At 45.1% G+C, this 19,075-nt stretch overlaps 1 protein-coding gene across 1 annotated transcript in view; it reads left to right on the top strand.

The window, feature by feature from the left end:
- Positions 1–19,075, top strand: part of LOC124789545 (juvenile hormone epoxide hydrolase 1-like) — a 44,829-nt gene that overhangs the window by 13,550 nt on the left and 12,204 nt on the right. Inside the window, exon 3 of the mRNA XM_047256944.1 lies at positions 8,011–8,213. Coding sequence (XP_047112900.1) covers positions 8,011–8,213 — 203 coding nt within the window. The remainder of the gene's footprint in view (positions 1–8,010; positions 8,214–19,075) is intronic.

The raw sequence follows: 19,075 nt of genomic DNA, 5'->3' as shown, positions 1-19,075 counted from the left end.
CAACCACACTAAATCTTCACTGCGAGCAAGTTTTAAAATCGCATTAAGAATTGCACAATCTGGGAAGCCCTTTTCCGAAGGGGAGTTTGTGAAAGGATATCTGACTGATGCTGCAGAACTTGTGTGTCCCACGAACGTTAGCAGATGTCAGGAAATCAGTCTATCCAAACGAACAGTGACAAGACGTATCAGTGCTATGGTCGGCTATGTGCACAGGCAGATAATAAATAAGGCTAAAGACTTTGTTGCTTTCTCTGTTGCGCTCGATAAAGCAACAGATCTTACAGATACAGCCCAGGTTGTGATATACATACTAGGTGTCGATAACGCACTTTGTGTAACAGAGGACGTTTTGGACTTTGTACCTTTGAAAGGGACTACTACAGGTGCGGACTTACTCCAAGCTGTCGAGCAAGCGATTGATGGTGTCGGTATGGACTGGAATCGGTTAGTCTCAGTGACCACAGATGGAACACCATCAATGCAAGGCCATCAGAGAGGACTCATACATAGCACGGATGCGCAAAAAGCTAGGGCGCACAGACGAGACGTTGTATAGAATTCACTGCATTCTTCATCGAGAGGCGCTTTGTACAAAATCAGTAACGTTAGCTAACGTCACGCAAATTGTTGTGCGTACTGTAAACTATCTGAAGGCACATGAGCTTACGCATCGCCAGTTTCGGCGGTTCTTGGAGGTATTAGGAGCGGAGTACAGCGACATACCTTACTATACCGAAGTACGCTGGCTCAGTCGACGTAAAATGCTGAAAATATTTTTTTTTTAATTTACGTTTGATCATAGTAACTTTCTTACACGAGAAGGGAAAAAGTGAACCTATGTTGGAAGGCCCTTGTTGGATATCAGACCTTGCATTTCTCGTGGACATTACGTCTCACATGAACAGCCTGAACGTCAGATTGGAAGGTGAAAATAATTTAATTTCTGACATGTTGGAAGAAGTTAATGCCTTTGAAAGAGAGCTTGCGCTTTGGGAGAGCCGGCTATTGATAGAAAACACTGCATATTTCCCGACTCTTGGACTGGTCCATGAAAGTGCTAGATTTCAAGAATACGTGTCAATAATTGTAAAAATTAATTTCGAGCACAATTTGCAGATGTTACGAGTTTGTCTCCTGTCATTCGCCTCTTTGCTCGACCGTTCTCGTCGTCAGTTGAAGATGCTCCGAATGATCTACAGATGGAACTGATCGACCTACAGAAGGACAAGTTCTTTGCAGTGCGAAGTACAAACGAATTCTACGAAAATTTTTCACAACAAGAATTTCCACGTCTGCGCCGAGAAGCCGCGAGAGTTATGTCCCTGTTCGGGTCGACATACGTTCGTGAAAGATTTTTCTCGGTGATGAAAATGAATAAATCAAGGTTTCGATCAAGCATAAGTGATGAAAATCTTCGTAACTGCTTGCGTTTGTCAATGAGCCGTGCTTTTGTGCCAGATATTAACTACATCATTTCTCATGACCAATGATAAACGTGGTTGGATTTATTCCTTTCATAATTAAAAATTATTGTTTACTAACTGTGCATTACTGCCTCATTCTGCTCCATGTTACATTATTATCAGGAAAACTGGTCATTAAACCGACTGTTCCAATGTATACTTACATTTAGGTTGTTTTTGTTTTTTTAATGTGTGAAGGGCTACGCTCAGCTGAAGTCGATAAAACGTAACATTCATCTAATTGTCGGTTATTATGCAGATTTCAGACGGAAGTGATGAAAGATATAGCACTAATGGTATTGAAATAACAGGTGATTATCGAGAGGTCTGCGGTTATCATTCTGTTCGGAGGTCAGTGAGACAGAAATTATGTGGGTGTAACTGAGGGCCCCGAGAATTAGTTATAGGAAACCTTGCATTATTTTAATGTTATTTGAAATCATGAATAAGGTTCGTTGGAAGTCGCTAATTGCTCTCTTTCTTAAATACTACATCAAAAACATTCCGCGTATTTACGAGCCGTCAGTCAAGCTGCCTTAATAAAAACCCACGGTTGTTAACTGTATTACTTGTCTTACTGGGTTAAACTGTTAACATAAAAGTAGATGTCTCAATGAGTAGAGTGTGACAGTATTTTAAGTGTTTAATACGCGAAATACCTTCCCATGGTTGGCTTGCAAGCTGTGGAAAGAGCACTAGAATGCGTCGGTACGGAGTATCCTAGCAAGTGGATGAAGCGACATCTGTGCGTAGAAACATGCACTACATGAACGCTGACGGCTGCGGCGTGCACGCTATGACCCGGAAGTGGCACATGTGCAGGAACACCGCACGCATGCAGAATTTCTGGCCGACCCTGCTGTAAACAGAACCTGGATTCATCCGAAAAAATGACGTTTTGCCATTCGTTCACCCAGGTTCGTCGTTCAGTACACCATCGCAGGCGCTCCTGTCTGTGATGCAGCATCAAGGGTAACCGCAGCCATGATCTCCGAGCTGATAGTCCATGCTGCTGCAAACGTCGTCGAACTGTTCGTGCAGATAGTTGTTGTCTTGCAAACGTCCCCATCTGTTGACTCAGGGATCGAGACGTGGCTGCACGATCCGTTACAGCCACGCGCATAAGATGCCTGTCATCTCGACTGCTAGTGATACGAGGCCGTTGGGATCCAGCACGGCGTTCCGCATTACCCTCCCGAACCCACCGGTTCCATATTCTGCTAACAGTCATTGGGTCTCGACCAACGCGAGCAGCAATGTCGCGATACGATTAACCGCAGTCGCGATAGGCTACAATCCGACCTTTATCAATGTCGGAAACGTGATGGTACGCATTTCTCCTCCTTACACGAGGCATCACAACAACGGCTCACCAGGAACGCCGATCAACTGCTGTTTGTGTATGAGAAATCGGTTGGAAACATTCCTCATGTCAGAACGTTGTAGGCGTCGCCACCGGCGCCAGCCTTGTGTGAATGCTCTGAAAAGCTAATCATTTGCACATCACAGCATCTTCTTCCTGTCGGTTAAATTTTGCGTTTGTAGCACCTCATCTTCGTGGTGTAGCAATTTTAATGGCCAGTAGTGTATATTCTTCTGCAATCTCTCGGTCAGTCAGTCTTCGTTTTCCACGCACAATTTCGTTGACGTTCTTGGCAAGAGCGTCGTCTCTAGACGTCGAAAGGCGTTCTGAACGAGGGTCATGTTCAACTTACATCCGGCCATTTTTAAACCGTGTGAACCGTTCGTAACACCGAGTACGGCTTAAGCACTCATCTCCGTAGGTTCCCTGCATCATTTGGTCTGTCTCTTGAGTTACACGCAAAATTTAATACAGGCACATTGCTTCTCTAAATCTGCGAACGCGAAATTCGCAAACTGTGTGATATATTCTACTTAATACAGCACAGAACAACAACAAACAAACACACAACAATAAAACTTTCGGCAGTTACATATTAAACACAGCCGTGCGCAGGGATGCCAACCGCATTTCGATCCAATACACAATTGGCGTGAAATTGTGAATGTTCCGGAATTTTTTCAGCAGCCCTCGTATGTAATTTCTGCTTTCAAACTTGCTTCTTCTCAGTACGCTAACCATTGAATGAAAGGACTAATTTCGCTTTCATTTTGCCTTTCGCGGGCAAGTGCTCTACCAACTGAGCTACCCAAGCACTACTGACGGCCCAGGGCATGAGTGTGCTGGGGTAGCTCAGTTGGTAGAGCACTTGCCCGCGAATGGCAAAGGTCCCGAGTTCGAGTCTCGGTCCGGCACACAGTTTTAATCTGCCAGGAAGTTTCATTGCCGTTGTTCTGGTGCTACGACGATGATCGGAGGTCACGGGTGACAAGGCTAATACACGAGCTCTTCTCTGAGGAGCGACGGCCATTGACGCACTGCATATGGTGATCAGCCAATCGACAGCATAGTTCGGTCTTCAGAGGCATCACGCATTCTCCTAAATATCAGTCGTTATTTGAAAATAAAAAACAGAATTTCTGTAAATGCACAGCAAATATACATTTAACACTTAGTAGAACATAAAATTAACTTAATATAATTTGTATAATGCGTAATAGATACATTTAGTCGCCTGTTGCAAGTAGTGAGTATCACAAACACATTCCACCCATTGCTCTAAGCAGACCGTAACACTTCCTATGGGGACAAGATCGTACGATTTAGCAGGCCCGAGTGTTTGTCAAATCTGGAAAGTATGCACCCAGCTTTGCGAACACGGCTTTTGTGTTCTTGGAAGACGGGACTGTCCATAGGGTGCCCATTATGAAGGTACAGAAGAGAGGGCGATGCTTGGACGACGAAATTGTGGAAATTAAGATGGTGGCTTATTTTGAATAAAGTCCTTTTATGTATCGGGCCGCGTCATTTGAAGGCTAAACAATTAGAAAAACAGACTCCCCCCCGCCCATTTAAAATATCTTAGGGGGAGCCCCTCTAGGCTTGCACTTGCATGGTTGCATGTGACCATCATAGAAAGCTCTCTCTGACTCCTCTGCGAATCGGGGGATCGCAGAATACACGTTTGCAATGTTGCCCATACGTCTGATGTGGTGATCCATTAATATGGTCCTGTAAGTGATACAGCATGCAGAAACGTTTGAAGGTAGTAGTTTAGGACAGATGGTAAAAAGTGCCACGGCGAGCCGTGGACTAAACCTCTGCGACGTTCTGGACGGATGGTAGGACTGTCGGTGGACATGTACTGCTAACATTGACAGTCCATTCAGTGTGCAAGGGTTGTTGCTCTGCGCAGACGACGTCTCCTTGACCAACTGTAGGGGTCTCGATCCTGTAAAATTCCAAGGCCTTTATCAGAGTGGTCAGTTTGATTACAAAATCAGCCACTCAATGTAATTTATCGTGAGAAATTTGTTTGTGATTTTTGTGTTGCCAGTTTCCCTGTGGTGACCAGTTGTTTGGTTGTTTCGACTGTATAGCTGTCAGAACCAGTCAGCCTTGTTGAGGTACAGTGGCTCGCCGTTATGATGTCTATCTCAGTTTTTGAATTGTACATAGGTGTTCAGTTGCCACTGGTAATGTGTCTTTGATTTTTTATCCTTCCCCCTATGGTGGCGAGAGAAATTTCCAGATTTTGGTGAAGGGGTTTTTCGAATGTCTCGAGTTCGAGTAGAGTCGTGTAGCGAGTTTCTTGAATATCTCCAGTATAGCACATGGTCTCCTTAATACACCGTTCTATTTCGGTTGTCACGTGACAGCCTGTATCACTTCCCTCAACTTCCCTGGACAGTTCGAAAGGAAGGTACGTGTGGATGGGTGGCTGTGCGGTAGCCTGTTGCCTGTGGCACTCTATGACAGGTGGTTGGCACGTTACAGCGAATCGGCAGCTTGAGACCAGGGGCAGAGTTTCCCTGAAGCGAGTAGTCGGTATTTCTGTTGTGACCTCCTGTTCATGTTGGAGAATCCAGAACTGGCGGAGCTGCTGGCTGGCAAACACACACGGCCTTCGCGACTCAACTGCGAATGTCCAATGTAGCAGTTCCCTTCGCAATGTTCACTGGTTGAGACGGACACGCATTCATTGAAGCAGCATTTCCTCTCTGGTTTGGAGCCAACTCTCACAAGGCGTGAAGCCCGTCTCCAGTCCTTGACGCTTGTGGCCTTTTTTGGACCACTATTCTCACGCTGCGAGCGATGCAACATTCCCCATAAAGACGGTGGACAGCCAGTGTTGATCCACCAAGAAATAGAGCAACTTTGTTCGCGCTGTTGTCTTGTACACAACCAAAGACAATATCTCCTTTCTGTCATGCGTCCAAGTCGACCCATCATCTTGCACTGATTCCTCGCTAGTGCCTGTTGCATAGACACCTCTTCACTGCCACGGCTTACGACAGCAGTGGCGAGTGACATGATCGCTGGTACGATATTTTGTCCCGTGAGGTTATTACTACTGCTATCATTAGCGTTAGTCCTAAAAGTGTCAAGTGTAATTATTACCTTTAACGTTTGTGATGGGGAGTATTTGATACTTGTACCCGATGTTTAACAAAATTGTGAAGACTGTCGAAGCAGGTATGCACTATGTGATCGAAACAGAATGTCAAATCAAACGCCTTTCAGCTGTCTAATTTCCAAACTGTTATTTTTCTGGGCTACCAGTTTTGGCAATCTTCAGGCCACCTTCAGGCCCCCTGACCGACGTGTAGAAAGATTCCAACCTCAGTTCCGGCCAAAATAGGGGCCAACATTCAATCTGTAGATTTTCGTTACAGAAATCACTTCACACGTCATCAGAGTCGGCAGACGCCATTTGAAGTGATCGCTGTAACGAAAATCTACAGATACCTGTCTTTGAACGCTGGCCCCTATTTTGACTGGAACCGAGGTTAGAATCTTTCTACACGTCGGTCAGGGGGTCTGAAAGTGGCGTAATAATTCGCTGAAGCTGGTACCCCAATAAAATAACGGTTTGGAAATAGACTGCTGAAAGGTGTTTGATTTGACATTCTGTACTAAACAACCAAGGTCCTGAACCATCTCTGAAAAGGTGGACGTACAAAGAGACATGATCAAAAGTATTCATGCGCCTATTAGTGGGCCTTAATATGACGTGTGTTGACCCTTCAACTTTTTGAAGTCTTGAACTCTGGTGGGAACTCTTTGAATGAGGTGTCTGAATGTCTATGAAAGAGTGCCAGCCCATTCTTCCTCAACAGTCAAAACCAGAGAAGGTAGTGATGTTGGACACTGTAATCCGGAGAAAAATCGACGTTCTAACTCATCCCAAAGGTATTCCATTGGGCACAGGTCTGGACTCTGAACAGGCAACTCCATTTCAACAATGTTATTCTCCGCACACCACTGCTTTACAAACGCTGCTTTATGACAGGGAGCAATGAGATGCTGATACAAACATTCATCACATCCGAACAGTTTCTCTACTGTACGCAGTACAAAACGCTGTGAAATGTGTTCATATACTTAAGCGTTCAGCGTTTTCTTAAGCGCAATAAGGGGACCATATCCAACCCATGAAAAACACACCCATCATCCATATCATTACACCATCTCCTTTGTACTTCATTGCTGGCACTACACATGATAGCAGGTAACGTTGTGTAGGCATTTGTCAAACCCAAGTCCTTCGAAGGGATTGCCACAGGGTATATCATGATTCATGACTCCAAATCACTCGTTCCAGTCATCCATCTTGAGCGTCGCTTAGCATTGACTACAGAAATGTGACACTCCTGGGGAGGACCGAGCGATGTGGCGCAGTGGTTAGCACAATGGACTCGCATTCAGGAGGACGGCGGTTCAATCCTGTGTCCGGCCATCCTGATTTAAGTTTTCCGTGATTTTCCTAAATCGCTTCAGGTAAATGCCGAGATGGTTCCTTTGACTGGGCACGGCCGACTTCCTTCCCCACCCTTCCATAATCCGATGAGACCAATGAACTCGCTGTTTTGTCTCTTCACCCAAATCAACCCAACCCTCATGAGGAGCGTACGACCATTGTACCCCATTATTTTTAACTCCCTACCCACATCAATGTGGTAGATGGATTGCTGAGTGCTGGTAGCACTTTCGCACTGAAAAGTGATTCCTTCTGCTGATTTCATGCGATTTTTCACAACTACTCCCTGGAATTCTCGGTGGTCCCTGCTGTCAGGAGATGAGGTCTTGGTCTAGTACTTGCTGGTTCCTTCGAGTTTCCACTTCACAATCATGATAACAGTAGTCAGCTTGGGAAGCTTTAAAATGGTTGAAATGTCCCTGGTGGATTTGTTACTCATGTTACACCCAATATCTAGTCGACATTTGAAGTGTCTGAGCTCTCCTGACCGAACCATTCTGACGTTACTGCCTCTATATTGGCAACATGATACTCCCCATCTTCTTTCATACTGACATGAATGGCCCTCTCGACATCTAGTCATAGGGATATCCGGATAATTTTGACCAGACAGAGTAAAAGGGAACTTCAAGCACAATTTTGTCAGCTAACGTAAGTGACTGATTGGAACAATAACATATTTGCTTATGTGTGTGTTACAGAGTACTGGCATTACATGTAAACATGTGCCCCGCTGAAGGCCTGATGCCCATGATCAAAGGCACGATCGGCAGTTTCTGGCCGACTCTGTTCGTGGAACGCCGCTACGCACACAAAGCGTTTCCCTACTGGACGAACATCCTCAACACGGTTCTGCAGGAGATGGGCTACTTGCACCTTCAAGCTTCCAAACCAGACACCATAGGTAAGCAAAACGTTTCTGTTCCAGAGCATACCGACTATCAGCTAGCAGGTAGCTCCATCATTTCCATCTACATCTACAACTACACACATACTCAGCAAACCACTGTGAAATACACTGAACAGAGTACTGGGCGTGGTAATTCCCACATATTAAGATCCCTTTCTGTACAAATCTCAGATGGAGCGATGGAAGAATGAATGCGTAAGTGCCTCTGAGAATGTTGAAATTAATCTATTTTTGTCTTTATGGTCGCTGCGAGAGTGATACTTACTGAGTTGAAGGATACCTCTAGATTCTTAATACTCGTTCTTAAAAATTGTAAATTGGCTTTCGAGGGATAATTGCCGTGTGTCTTCAAGACTCAACCGATTCAAGTTTTTCAACATTTGCGTGCCGCGATCCCGTGAGGAAAACAAACCTGTGACCATTCGTGGCCCCTTCTTTCTATATGTTCAATATCCCATATTAAGTCCTATATCATATCGATTCCACCCACTTGACCAAAAATGTAAGATGGACGCACAAGTGAGTGACTTGTAAACATTTTCGTTTGCAGACTGACTGTATTTTCCTAGTGTCCTACCAATGAACCGAAGTCTGCCACCTGCCTCACCTACGATTGAGCGTGCGTGACCATTCCATTCTATGTCCCGCACAAATTGACTGATTCTAAATGAGAATCATTGATAATGTAGTTACAAGTGTTAAGAGGTCCATGACTAAGGAATTTATTGCTAGCGCACTCGAGCAAATGTAATTTCGATGGATTGCTCACGCGCTGCCTGCGATATGTAAGCTATAAGAGAATCAGACCAGGGAGCAGTGTTGGCTGCAGTAAGAGCAGTGTCAGTAGCAGTAAGTAGTAGTAGCGAGCAGTCGTGTGCATGGAGTTGGCTGGGCCGGTCGTGGGGACGGATGGCGGTGCCTGAGCGATGTGATATAACGTAAAATCACCCGCGCGCATATGTAGTTTGTTAAACTAAATTTGTACTATTGTTATATCAAGTCCCATGTAAATGTTTCAAAAAATCTTTTAATAGTAATTTTTTTTATATAATTAACTTTTTGACAATAATTCATCTGAATTTAAAGAATTTGCTAATTTCTGCAATCCATGGTCATCCCGATTATCGTAAGGAAAAATCTGTTGTTTCTCTTTATACATGACAAATCTAACGGCCAGCATTGCACTGGGCTGTGCCAGAAAAATTTCTTATAGAAGCAGATATATACGCGTTATCCGACGACTTCATTGAGGTAAGAATTTTCAATTTATTCAGAATGATCTTTCAGGGCCATGACGCAGCACTGCTGACGTTCAGTCCGCAGCTCGTGGTCGTGCGGTAGCGTTCTCGCTTCCCACACCTGGGTTCCCGGGTTCGGTTCCCGGCGGGGTCAGGGATTTTCTCTGCCTCGTGATGACTGGGTATTGTGTGCTGTCGTTAGGTTTAAGTAGTTCTAAGTTCTAGGGGACTGATGACCATAGCTGTTAAGTCCCATAGTGCTCAGAGCCATTTTTTTGCTGACGTCCAAATTTACCAGTTTAGATTCACAGTCAGTTAATTATTGAAGGGTTATATGTGAGCCACAATTTTATTGAGAGATTAGTCGCACATTATTATAGCGAGGTTACGGAATAATAAACTGTTGGGGGAATACTAAACTGTTGGGAGGTTATACAAGATACTAAGTTTTTTTTTCTTTTTCTGAAGTGCACAATTTTGCATTTCTCTACATATAAAACGAGCTGCAAATTGTTGCACCAAATCTAAATCTTTTCAAGATCATATTGAATATTTGTGCAGCTTTTGCAAATAGGCCACCATCATAGACGAATGGATCATCAGTGAAATATCTGAGGCTATTAATGCTGTGTGCCTGTATATTAATAGGTCGATGACTGTCCATCTGAGATAACATGCTGCGTACTCCCTACCAAGAAATCCTCAATCCAGTCACAGATTTTATTTGATACCCTGTAGGACTGTACTTTTGTTATTAAAGATTGACGATTTTCGAAGTCAAGAAATAATGCATTCGCCTGATTTCTTTGATCCATTGCTTTCAGGACGCCATGTGAGAAAAACGCAAGTACTTTCTCGCATGACCAATGTTTTTGGATTCGACAAGAGATGCATGTTATTGAGACTGGACAGTAGTTTTGTGAATCACTTCTGTTAGTCTTCTTGAAGACAGATGTGATCTCTGCCTCTTTCCAACTAATGGGCACGGTTTTGTGTTTAGGGGATCTACGACACGTTATTATTAAAATCGGTGGCAACTCAGCAGTAGGTTCTTCATAGCATCTGATAGAGATGCCATCAGGACTTGGAGTCTTGCTAAATTGTAGCAAATTTAGTCGTGTCTCAATGCCAGGTACTCCTTGGCCATCAGTGTAATTGTAACGCTACTGCACACAATTTACAAACGTCACACATCTAACTGCGTAGACAGTCCTCATTGTGTCGTCATAGTGTTGCATTTGTACATCGGAAGCAGTGGATCCGAACTCTGTCTCAGGCATTCGCACGAATTTTAAATGTGGTGCTACTAGGCGCCAGTGTATGTTCGTGCAGAGATTCAATTACAAATAACAGGAATGAGAGTATATTTGTACGTGCGAACTAGATAAGTCGTCTGAACTAATATTCGTAGCGGGTGGTCCACGTTTGTACTGACACTCTTTCTCTCACATTTTAATTAACAGTTCTACGCAATGTTGTTCCATCATGATGAAATGAGTTCGAACAACCGTTAGTATACTGCCCGGTCCACTTAATTATATCACAATAAGTACTCCATGCGGAGGACGTACTTATGGACGGTACAGTTTCACCGGATATTTTTGTTGTTCACTTTCGAATCGACAAGTGGTCCTGATTTTCACTCATACAGTGAGTAGCAGTTGACAGCGCCTCTGTGATGTACACGCAGTTTGCCACCGCAGTGGACTTTGGCGATTCGTTTTCCCTTTCTAGGAGGAGTCGGGGCAGACCGAGGAGAAGGTACCTGGATTCGGTTAAGAATGATTTTGAAGTAATAGGCTTAACATCAGAAGAGGCACCAATGTTAGCACGGAATAGGGGATCATGGGGGAATTTTATAAAGGGGCTATGCTCCAGACTGAACGCTGAAAGGCATAATCAGTCTTAAATGATGATGATGATGATGATGAAGTTCTCACACTGAGGTCTCCATATATTTACACTGCCCAACAAAAAAAGTCAAGCTCCCAAAAGGAGAGGACGTGACGAAATGAAACTTCACGGGTTGAAAAGGTATATGACGTTATTAAATTGATTACAATATCGAACCAAATTACGAATACGCTCATCAGTACAACGTCGAACCCTCTCTGACCTGGACGTATGCACTGATTCGGTTGGGTCTCTCCTGAGACAAGCTGATCCACAACTCCTGTAACTGATCCTCGATGTCCTCGATGAAACACTGGGACGGAGGTGGCGTCCGGTTGGTTGATTGGTTGATTTGGGGGAGGGGACCAAACAGCGAGGTCATCGGTCTAATCGGACTAGGGAAGCATGGGGAAGGAAGTCGGTCGTGCCCTTTCAAAGGAAGCATCCCGACATTTGCCTGAAGCGTTTTAACGAAATCACGTAAAACCTAAACCAGGATGGCCGGATGTGGGTTTGAAGCGTCGTCCTCCCGAATGCGAGTCCAATGTCCTAACCACTTCGCCAGCTCGCTCGGTTAAGTGAACAAGCAAGCCTCACACCTGGACAGACATGGGCATCTTGCTGGCCGCTGGAGTAGCTCAATATCATGCAGACTGTTCAAAGAAAAACGTGTAGTGTAAGTACAAGCACTGTCCAGTCGAAAAATGGCACATGGGTGGTACCAGTAACACATCTACATCTACATCTACATGACTACTCTGCAATTCACATTTAAGTGCTTGGCAGAGGGTTCGTCGAACCACAATCATACTATCTCTCTAACATTCCACTCCCGAACAGCGCGAGGGAAAAACGAACCCCTAAACCTTTCTGTTCCAGCTCTGATTTCTCTTATTTTATTTTGAAGATCATTCCTACCTATGTAGGTTGGGCTCAACAAAATATTTTCGCATTCGGAAGAGAAAGTTGGTGACTGAAATTTCGTAAGTAGATCTCACCGCGACGAAAAACGTCTTTGCTTTAATGACTTCCATCCCAATTCGCGTATATCTGCCACACTCTCTCCCCTACTACGTGATAATACAAAACGAGCTGCCCTTTTTTGCACCCTTTCGATGTCCTCCGTCAATCACACCTGGTAAGGATCCCACACCGCGCAGCAATATTCTAACAGAGGACGAACAAGTGTAGTGTAAGCTGTCTGTTTAGTGGACTTGTTGCATCTTCTAAGTGTCCTGCCAATGAAACGCAACCTTTGTCTCGCCTTCCCCACAATATTATCTATTTGGTCTTTCCAACTGAAGTTGTTCGTAATTTTAACACCCAGGTACTTAGTTGAATTGACAGCCTTGAGAATTGTACTATTTATTGAGTAATCGAATTCCAACGGATTTCTTTTGGAACTCATGTGGATCACCTCACACTTTTCGTTATTTAGCGTCAACTGCCACCTGCCACACCATACAGTAATCTTTTCTAAATCGCTTTGCAACTGATACTGGTCTTCGGATGACCTTACTAGACGATAATTACAGCATCATCTGCGAACAACCTAAGAGAACTGCTCAGATTGTCATCCAGGTCATTTATATAGATCAGGAACAGCAGAGGTCCCAGGACGCTTCCCTGGGGAACACCTGATATCACTTCAGTTTTACTCGATGATTTGCCGTCTATTACTACGAACTGCGACCTTCCTGACAGGAAATCACGAATCCAGTCGCACAACTGAGACGATACCCCATAGGCCCGCAGCTTGATTAGAGATCGCAGGATGTCCATGACGTACTGTTGTGCCGTCACAGTTACCAATCGCTACCAGCCATGACCTCAAGTCATATCGAACGGCTCTCCACATGATTACTCCACGAGTTAACACCGCTGTGCCTTCCCAAAACATTGGAAGAACGGGTCCTCAGCCAAGTTTGCCACCGTACTCGCTGGCGACAGTGAACCAGGGCGGTGCAGAACCTCGATTCATCGCTAAATTCGAAACAGTTCATTAGCTGTTCACAATCGCTTGCAGTGTCGTGTTAATGGCAGCCTAAGTGTGGGACGGTAATTTCCTATTCTTTCAGCTGCTGTACTCTGGTATATGGTCTGGGGTGACACATAGTGTTGCAGACAGTCCACTTATTGTCTCGGACTGTGGTTCGATGAACCCTCTGCCAAGCACTTAAATGTGAATTGCAGAGTAATCATGTAGATGTAGATGTAGAAAGGCAGGAGTAGATGTAGTAGGGCTACGCAGTGTTTGGCGCACATACGGCGATCATTCCTTGTGGTGGTCAGATGTCATCGACCAGAATTTGGACGACCAGTATGTCTGCCCTCATCCCCTTGCAATCCAACTCTGAGCGCCACACAAATCTTGATACTGCACGATTCATCCAGCTGGGCAAACAGAGAACCACAGTGAGGTCCCTTTCTAACTCAGTTAGGTGCTCATGACGCAGTGTCACTCAAGTATGTGCCTTCTCTGTGTCCTTCATAGTGATCAGTCTACATCCGACGCTGTTCACGCGCTTTATATACCCTATTGTGCCCCGTAGAAACGCTAAACACGAACACCGCTAATGCGCTGTGTCTGTTCTACCTGTCACGCTCACTGATGGTGAGTACGTGTTGGAACTTTGTCAGACAGTGTATTTTCTGGCATTTAATCGAGTCGCCATTAGCAATGTGTACCTATTTTTGTTCCACCCTCTCTTCCCCGACCCCCCACACTTGAATTATGCACCTTGCTGTCGGTTGGGTGGCTTGGGTGCCTCAGCGATACAGACAGCCATATCGTAGGTGCTACCACAACGGAGGGGTGTCTGTTGAGAGGCCAGACGTGTGGAGGAGAAGGATATTAGTGTTTAACGTCCCGTCGACAACGAGGTCATTAGAGACGGAGCATAAGCTCGGATTAGGGAAGGCTGGGGAAGGAAATCGGCCGTGCCCTTTCAAAGGAACCATCCCGGCATTTGCCTGAAGTGATCTAGGGAAATGACGGAAAACCTAAATCAGGATGGCCGGACGCGGGATTGAACCGTCGTCCTCCCGAATGCGAGTCCAGTGTGCTAGCCACTGCGCCACCTCGCTCGGTGGCCAGACGTGTGGTTCCTGATGAGGGGAAGCAACATTTTCAATAGCTGCAGGACCAACAGTCTGCTTGATTGACTGTTCAGGCCTTGTAACATCAACCAAAACGGTCATGCAGTACTGGTACTGCAAACGACTGAAAGCGGGAGGAAACTACAACCGTAATTTTTTCCGAGGACCTGATGGTTAAATGATGATGACGCCCTCTTGAGTATATTGTTCCGGATGAAAAATAGTCCCCCATTCGGATCCCTAGGCGGGGACTACTCAGAAGGATGTCGTCATCAGGAAAAACACTCGGAGCGTGGAATGTTAGATCCGTTAATCTGGCAGGTAGGTTAGAAAATTTGACAAGGGAAATGAATAGGCTGGAGATAGATATAGTGGGAATTAGTGAAGTTGGTGGCAGAGGGAACAGGACTTCTGGCCAGGAGAATACAGGCTTATAAACACAAAAGAAGGGTAATGCACGTGTAGGTTCAATGATGAACAAGATGTGTGTGTGAATTCCTAAGGGGCCAAACTGCTGGCGTCATCCGTCCCTAGACTTACAAACTACTTAAACTAACTTATCCTAAGAACAACACACACACCCATGCCCGAGGGAGGACTCGAGCCTCCGGCGGGAGGGGCCGCGCAATCCTTGACATGGCGCCTGTAATCGCGCGGCCACTCCGCGCGGCAATGAACAAGAAAATATGAACGCGGGTAAGCTACTACGAACGCATTATCGTAGCCAAGATAGACACAAAGTCCACATCTATCCCAGTAGTATTAGTTTATATGCCAAGTAGTTCCGCAGATGAAAAGAATGAAGAACTTTCTGATCAGATAAAAGAAACTATTCAATCAGTAAAGAGAGAGGAAAATTTAATTGTGATGTGGGGCTGGACTTCGATAGTAGGAAAAGGAAGAGAAGAAAAAATAATAGATGAATGTGGACTGGGTGAAAGAAATTAAAGAGGAAGCCGTCTGGTAGAATTTTGCACAGAGCATGATTTAATCATCGCTAACACTTGATTTCAGAATCATGAAAGAAGATTGTGTACATGGAAGAGTCCTGGAGACAACAGCTAGCTTCAGATTGATTATATAACAGTAGGGCAATTATTTCGGAACCAGCTATTACCGTCTGGATATACACTGCCCGAAAAAAAGATAAAAAATAAAAAAATAAACACCAAGAAGACGTGGTCGGATGTCAATGTAACTACGTACACGAACACACCATCGGTCAATACGTAAGTGATTAAAGTTTCAAAAACTCTTTGTGACATGTAGAACAGTCATCAGAATGCACTAGTGAAAGTTCCTGGCAAATTAAAACTGTATGCCAGACCGAGGCTCGGACTCAGGACCTTTTCTATTCACGGGCAAGTGCTCAACTGCAAATCCTTTCTTCCAAGAGTGCTTGTTCTACAAGGTTCGCAGGAGAGGTTCTGTGAAGTTTGGAAAGTAGGAGACGAGATACTGGCAGAATCAAATTTGTGAGGACGGGTCGTGAGTCGTGCTTGGGTAGCTCAGTCGGTAGGGCACTTTCCTGCGAAAGACAGAGTCTCGATCCGCCACATTGTTTTCACCTACCACGAAATTTCATATCAGCGCACACTCCGTTGCAGAGTGAAAATTTCATTCTGCAGTAGTGTTGCCCGCGTTCGGTGTTGTTAACACGCCTGGTAGGGTGCAGAAGAGCCGTGAACAGCGTCAAGTGTTAAGTGATCCCTGTGAAGGATACGGAGATACCATGCTCTGTGGGACTGCCTCGTCTACAGCTGGCAGAGAATCGCCGTATTTGTGCACCAAGCACGTCGTAATTCCATCACGTCTGTGCAAGTAATGAACTCCTTCCAACATTCTTTGTCATCTCACACCATCGTTTGAAGACTAGCAGAAGTCGGATTGTGGCTGTACCATCACATGCATACACTGGTGTTAACACCACAACACAAACCTCTTTGTGTGGCGTGGTTACGTGACTGGTAAGTAAGAGTCCGTTGAGAAGTAGTGTCTTATTGTATTCAGTGATGAATCGCAGTTCTGTACTGGATTAAATATGTTGATCTCCATAGAGCAAATCATCATTTCATCATTTGGTTTGGGCCTTTGTCCCACTTCAACGCGGGGTCGGCCTTGTTACTATGGATTTGGCGATGTTAATGTCGGAGGGTGGCCGGATGACCTTTCTGTCGCCACCCTGTACCCCCTGGGATGGAGTTACTGTACCCCAGCTGTCTGCATCTAGTGTAAGCCAGGAAATAGTTCGAACGTTGCCAAATGTCTGCAAGTCGTCTAAGTGAGGCTGAACATGGGGACCAGCCCGGTATTCACCTAGTGGGATGTGGAAAACCGCCTAAAAACCACATCCAGGCTGGCCCACACACCGGTCCTCGTCGTTAATCCGCCGGGCGGGTGCTATTCAGGGCCGGCGAGCCTACCTGAGTCCAGGAAACAGCGCATGTGTTCCCCATAGAGCAAATGAAGCCAGAAAATTAACATTACCTGAAATTCCAGCTATCAATAAACAGCAATCACAGAACCTGACTCACTCTTTAATCATAAAATACAGTGCGGTTATAATTAAAGCGCTTCTACTCACGGAGGTCCAGTGTGGGCTATAATTATCGTGTGCCAGCAAAACTTGGTAGATATGCTAAATGCGTTAATGCGGTACCAATTTACGCTAAAAAAAAAGCATTAGTTACACTTGTGGTCACCAGGTGCAGAGCTGGCGCTGAACGTTGTTTGTATGACGGTATGACACCCACGCTGCCATTTGACAAGCCATAACATGAGTGAGCAGTGAGGTTATCGAGAAGAGAGCCCGTGTGAAACTGTTTTATGTGAACGGATGCAATTACAGTGCTGTACTGAGAGAATATCGCCGACTGAAAAGTCTGAGAAGAGGGCCGACGACATTAAATGGTTTAAAGAAGATTATAATGAAATTCGAAAACACGGGTTAGCTTGGTGTGGCGCCTGGAAGAGGAAGGCATCCCGCTGACTGCTACAACTGACCGCGCAACGCATGTCCCGGATAGCGCTAGTGCTCGTGCAGTTTTATGAGAATTGTACATCCCATGGTCAACAGTACGGAAAGGTTTGCAGTCTATTTTACACTGGAACACATACAAGATCCAGGACAGAGCGAGATGGTGCAGTATCTAGCACACTGCAGTCGCATTCGGAAGGACGACGGTTCGAACCCGTGTCCGGCCATCCTTATTTGGTTTTCCGTGATTTCCCTAAATCGCTTCAGGCAAATGCCGGAATGGTTGCTTTTAAAGGGCACAGTCGACTTCGTTCCCCATCGTTTCCTAATCCAATGGGACCAATGACCTTACTGTTTAGTCCCATTCCCCCCTCCCCACCACCCAAATCAATCAACCACCAATAAGATCCAGACGGTGCAGCAACTGAAACCTCATGATCCGCAGCAACGTTCTGAATTTGCTCTTCGATTTCTGGCAGGGATCGAAGTTGATGAAATGTGGTCGGGCAGTATTCGGTGGTCTAACGAGACACATTTTACACTACAGGATGCAGTGAATACACGGAACTATTTGGGGTACTGTTAAACCACGTGTAGTGTACGAAGAGCCATTGCACTCGCTGTATGTGACTGTGTGGTGAGGATTCACAAGCTCTTGGACAGCAAGTGATTCCTGCTTTGGAAGAGTGCAACCGTGTGGATACCATTCATTTCATGCAAGGTGGGGCCACACCTGAAGTCGCTCGTCCAGTGAAGGATTTGATTAATGCAACCTTCCACGAACGTGTTTTATGCAGAGGTTGGCATGGTCTGATAGATCACCTGGTCTGAATCGGTGTGAATTTTGGCCCCTGGGATTCGTAGAAGAACGTGTTTACAAGGGTCACGTTCGGTCTTTACCTGATCCAACGCCCAGTATGTTGTTGTTGTTGTTGTGGTCTTCAGTCCTGAGACTGGTTTGATGCAGCTCTCCATGCTACTCTATCCTGTGCAAGTTTCTGCATCTCCCAGTATCTACTTCAACCTACATCCTTCTGAATCTGCTTAGTGTATTCATCTCTTGGTCTCCCTCTACGATTTTTACCCTCCACGCTGCCCTCCAATGCTAAATTTCTGATCCCTTGATGCCTCAAAACATGTCCTACCAAACGATCCCTTCTTTTAGTCAAGTTGTGCCACAAACTTCTCTTCTCCCCAATCCTATTCAATACCTCCTCATTAGTTACGTGATCTACCCACCTTATCTTCAGCATTCTTCTGTAGCACCACATTTCGAAAGCTTCTGTTCTCTTCTTGTCCAAACTAGTTATCGTCCATGTTTCACTTCCATACATGGCTACACTCCATACAAATACTTTCAGAAACGACTTCCTGACACTTAAATCTATACTCGATGTTAACAAATTTCTCTTCTTCAGAAACGCTTTCCTTGCCATTGCCAGTCTACATTTTATATCCTCTCTACTTCGACCATCATCAGTAATTTTGCTCCCCAAATAGCAAAACTCCTTTACTACTTTAAGTGTCTCATTTCCTAATCTAATTCCCTCAGCATCACCCGATTTAATTTGACTACATTCCATTATCCTCGTTTTGCTTTTGTTGATGTTCATCTTATATCCTCCTTCCAAGACTGTCCATTCCGTTCA

The sequence above is a fragment of the Schistocerca piceifrons genome, chromosome 3, assembly GCF_021461385.2.
Source record: "Schistocerca piceifrons isolate TAMUIC-IGC-003096 chromosome 3, iqSchPice1.1, whole genome shotgun sequence".
NCBI lineage: Eukaryota > Metazoa > Arthropoda > Insecta > Orthoptera > Acrididae > Schistocerca > Schistocerca piceifrons.
The sequence above is the reverse complement of the archived record's forward strand: the minus strand, read 5'-3'. Positions and strand labels throughout refer to the sequence as shown.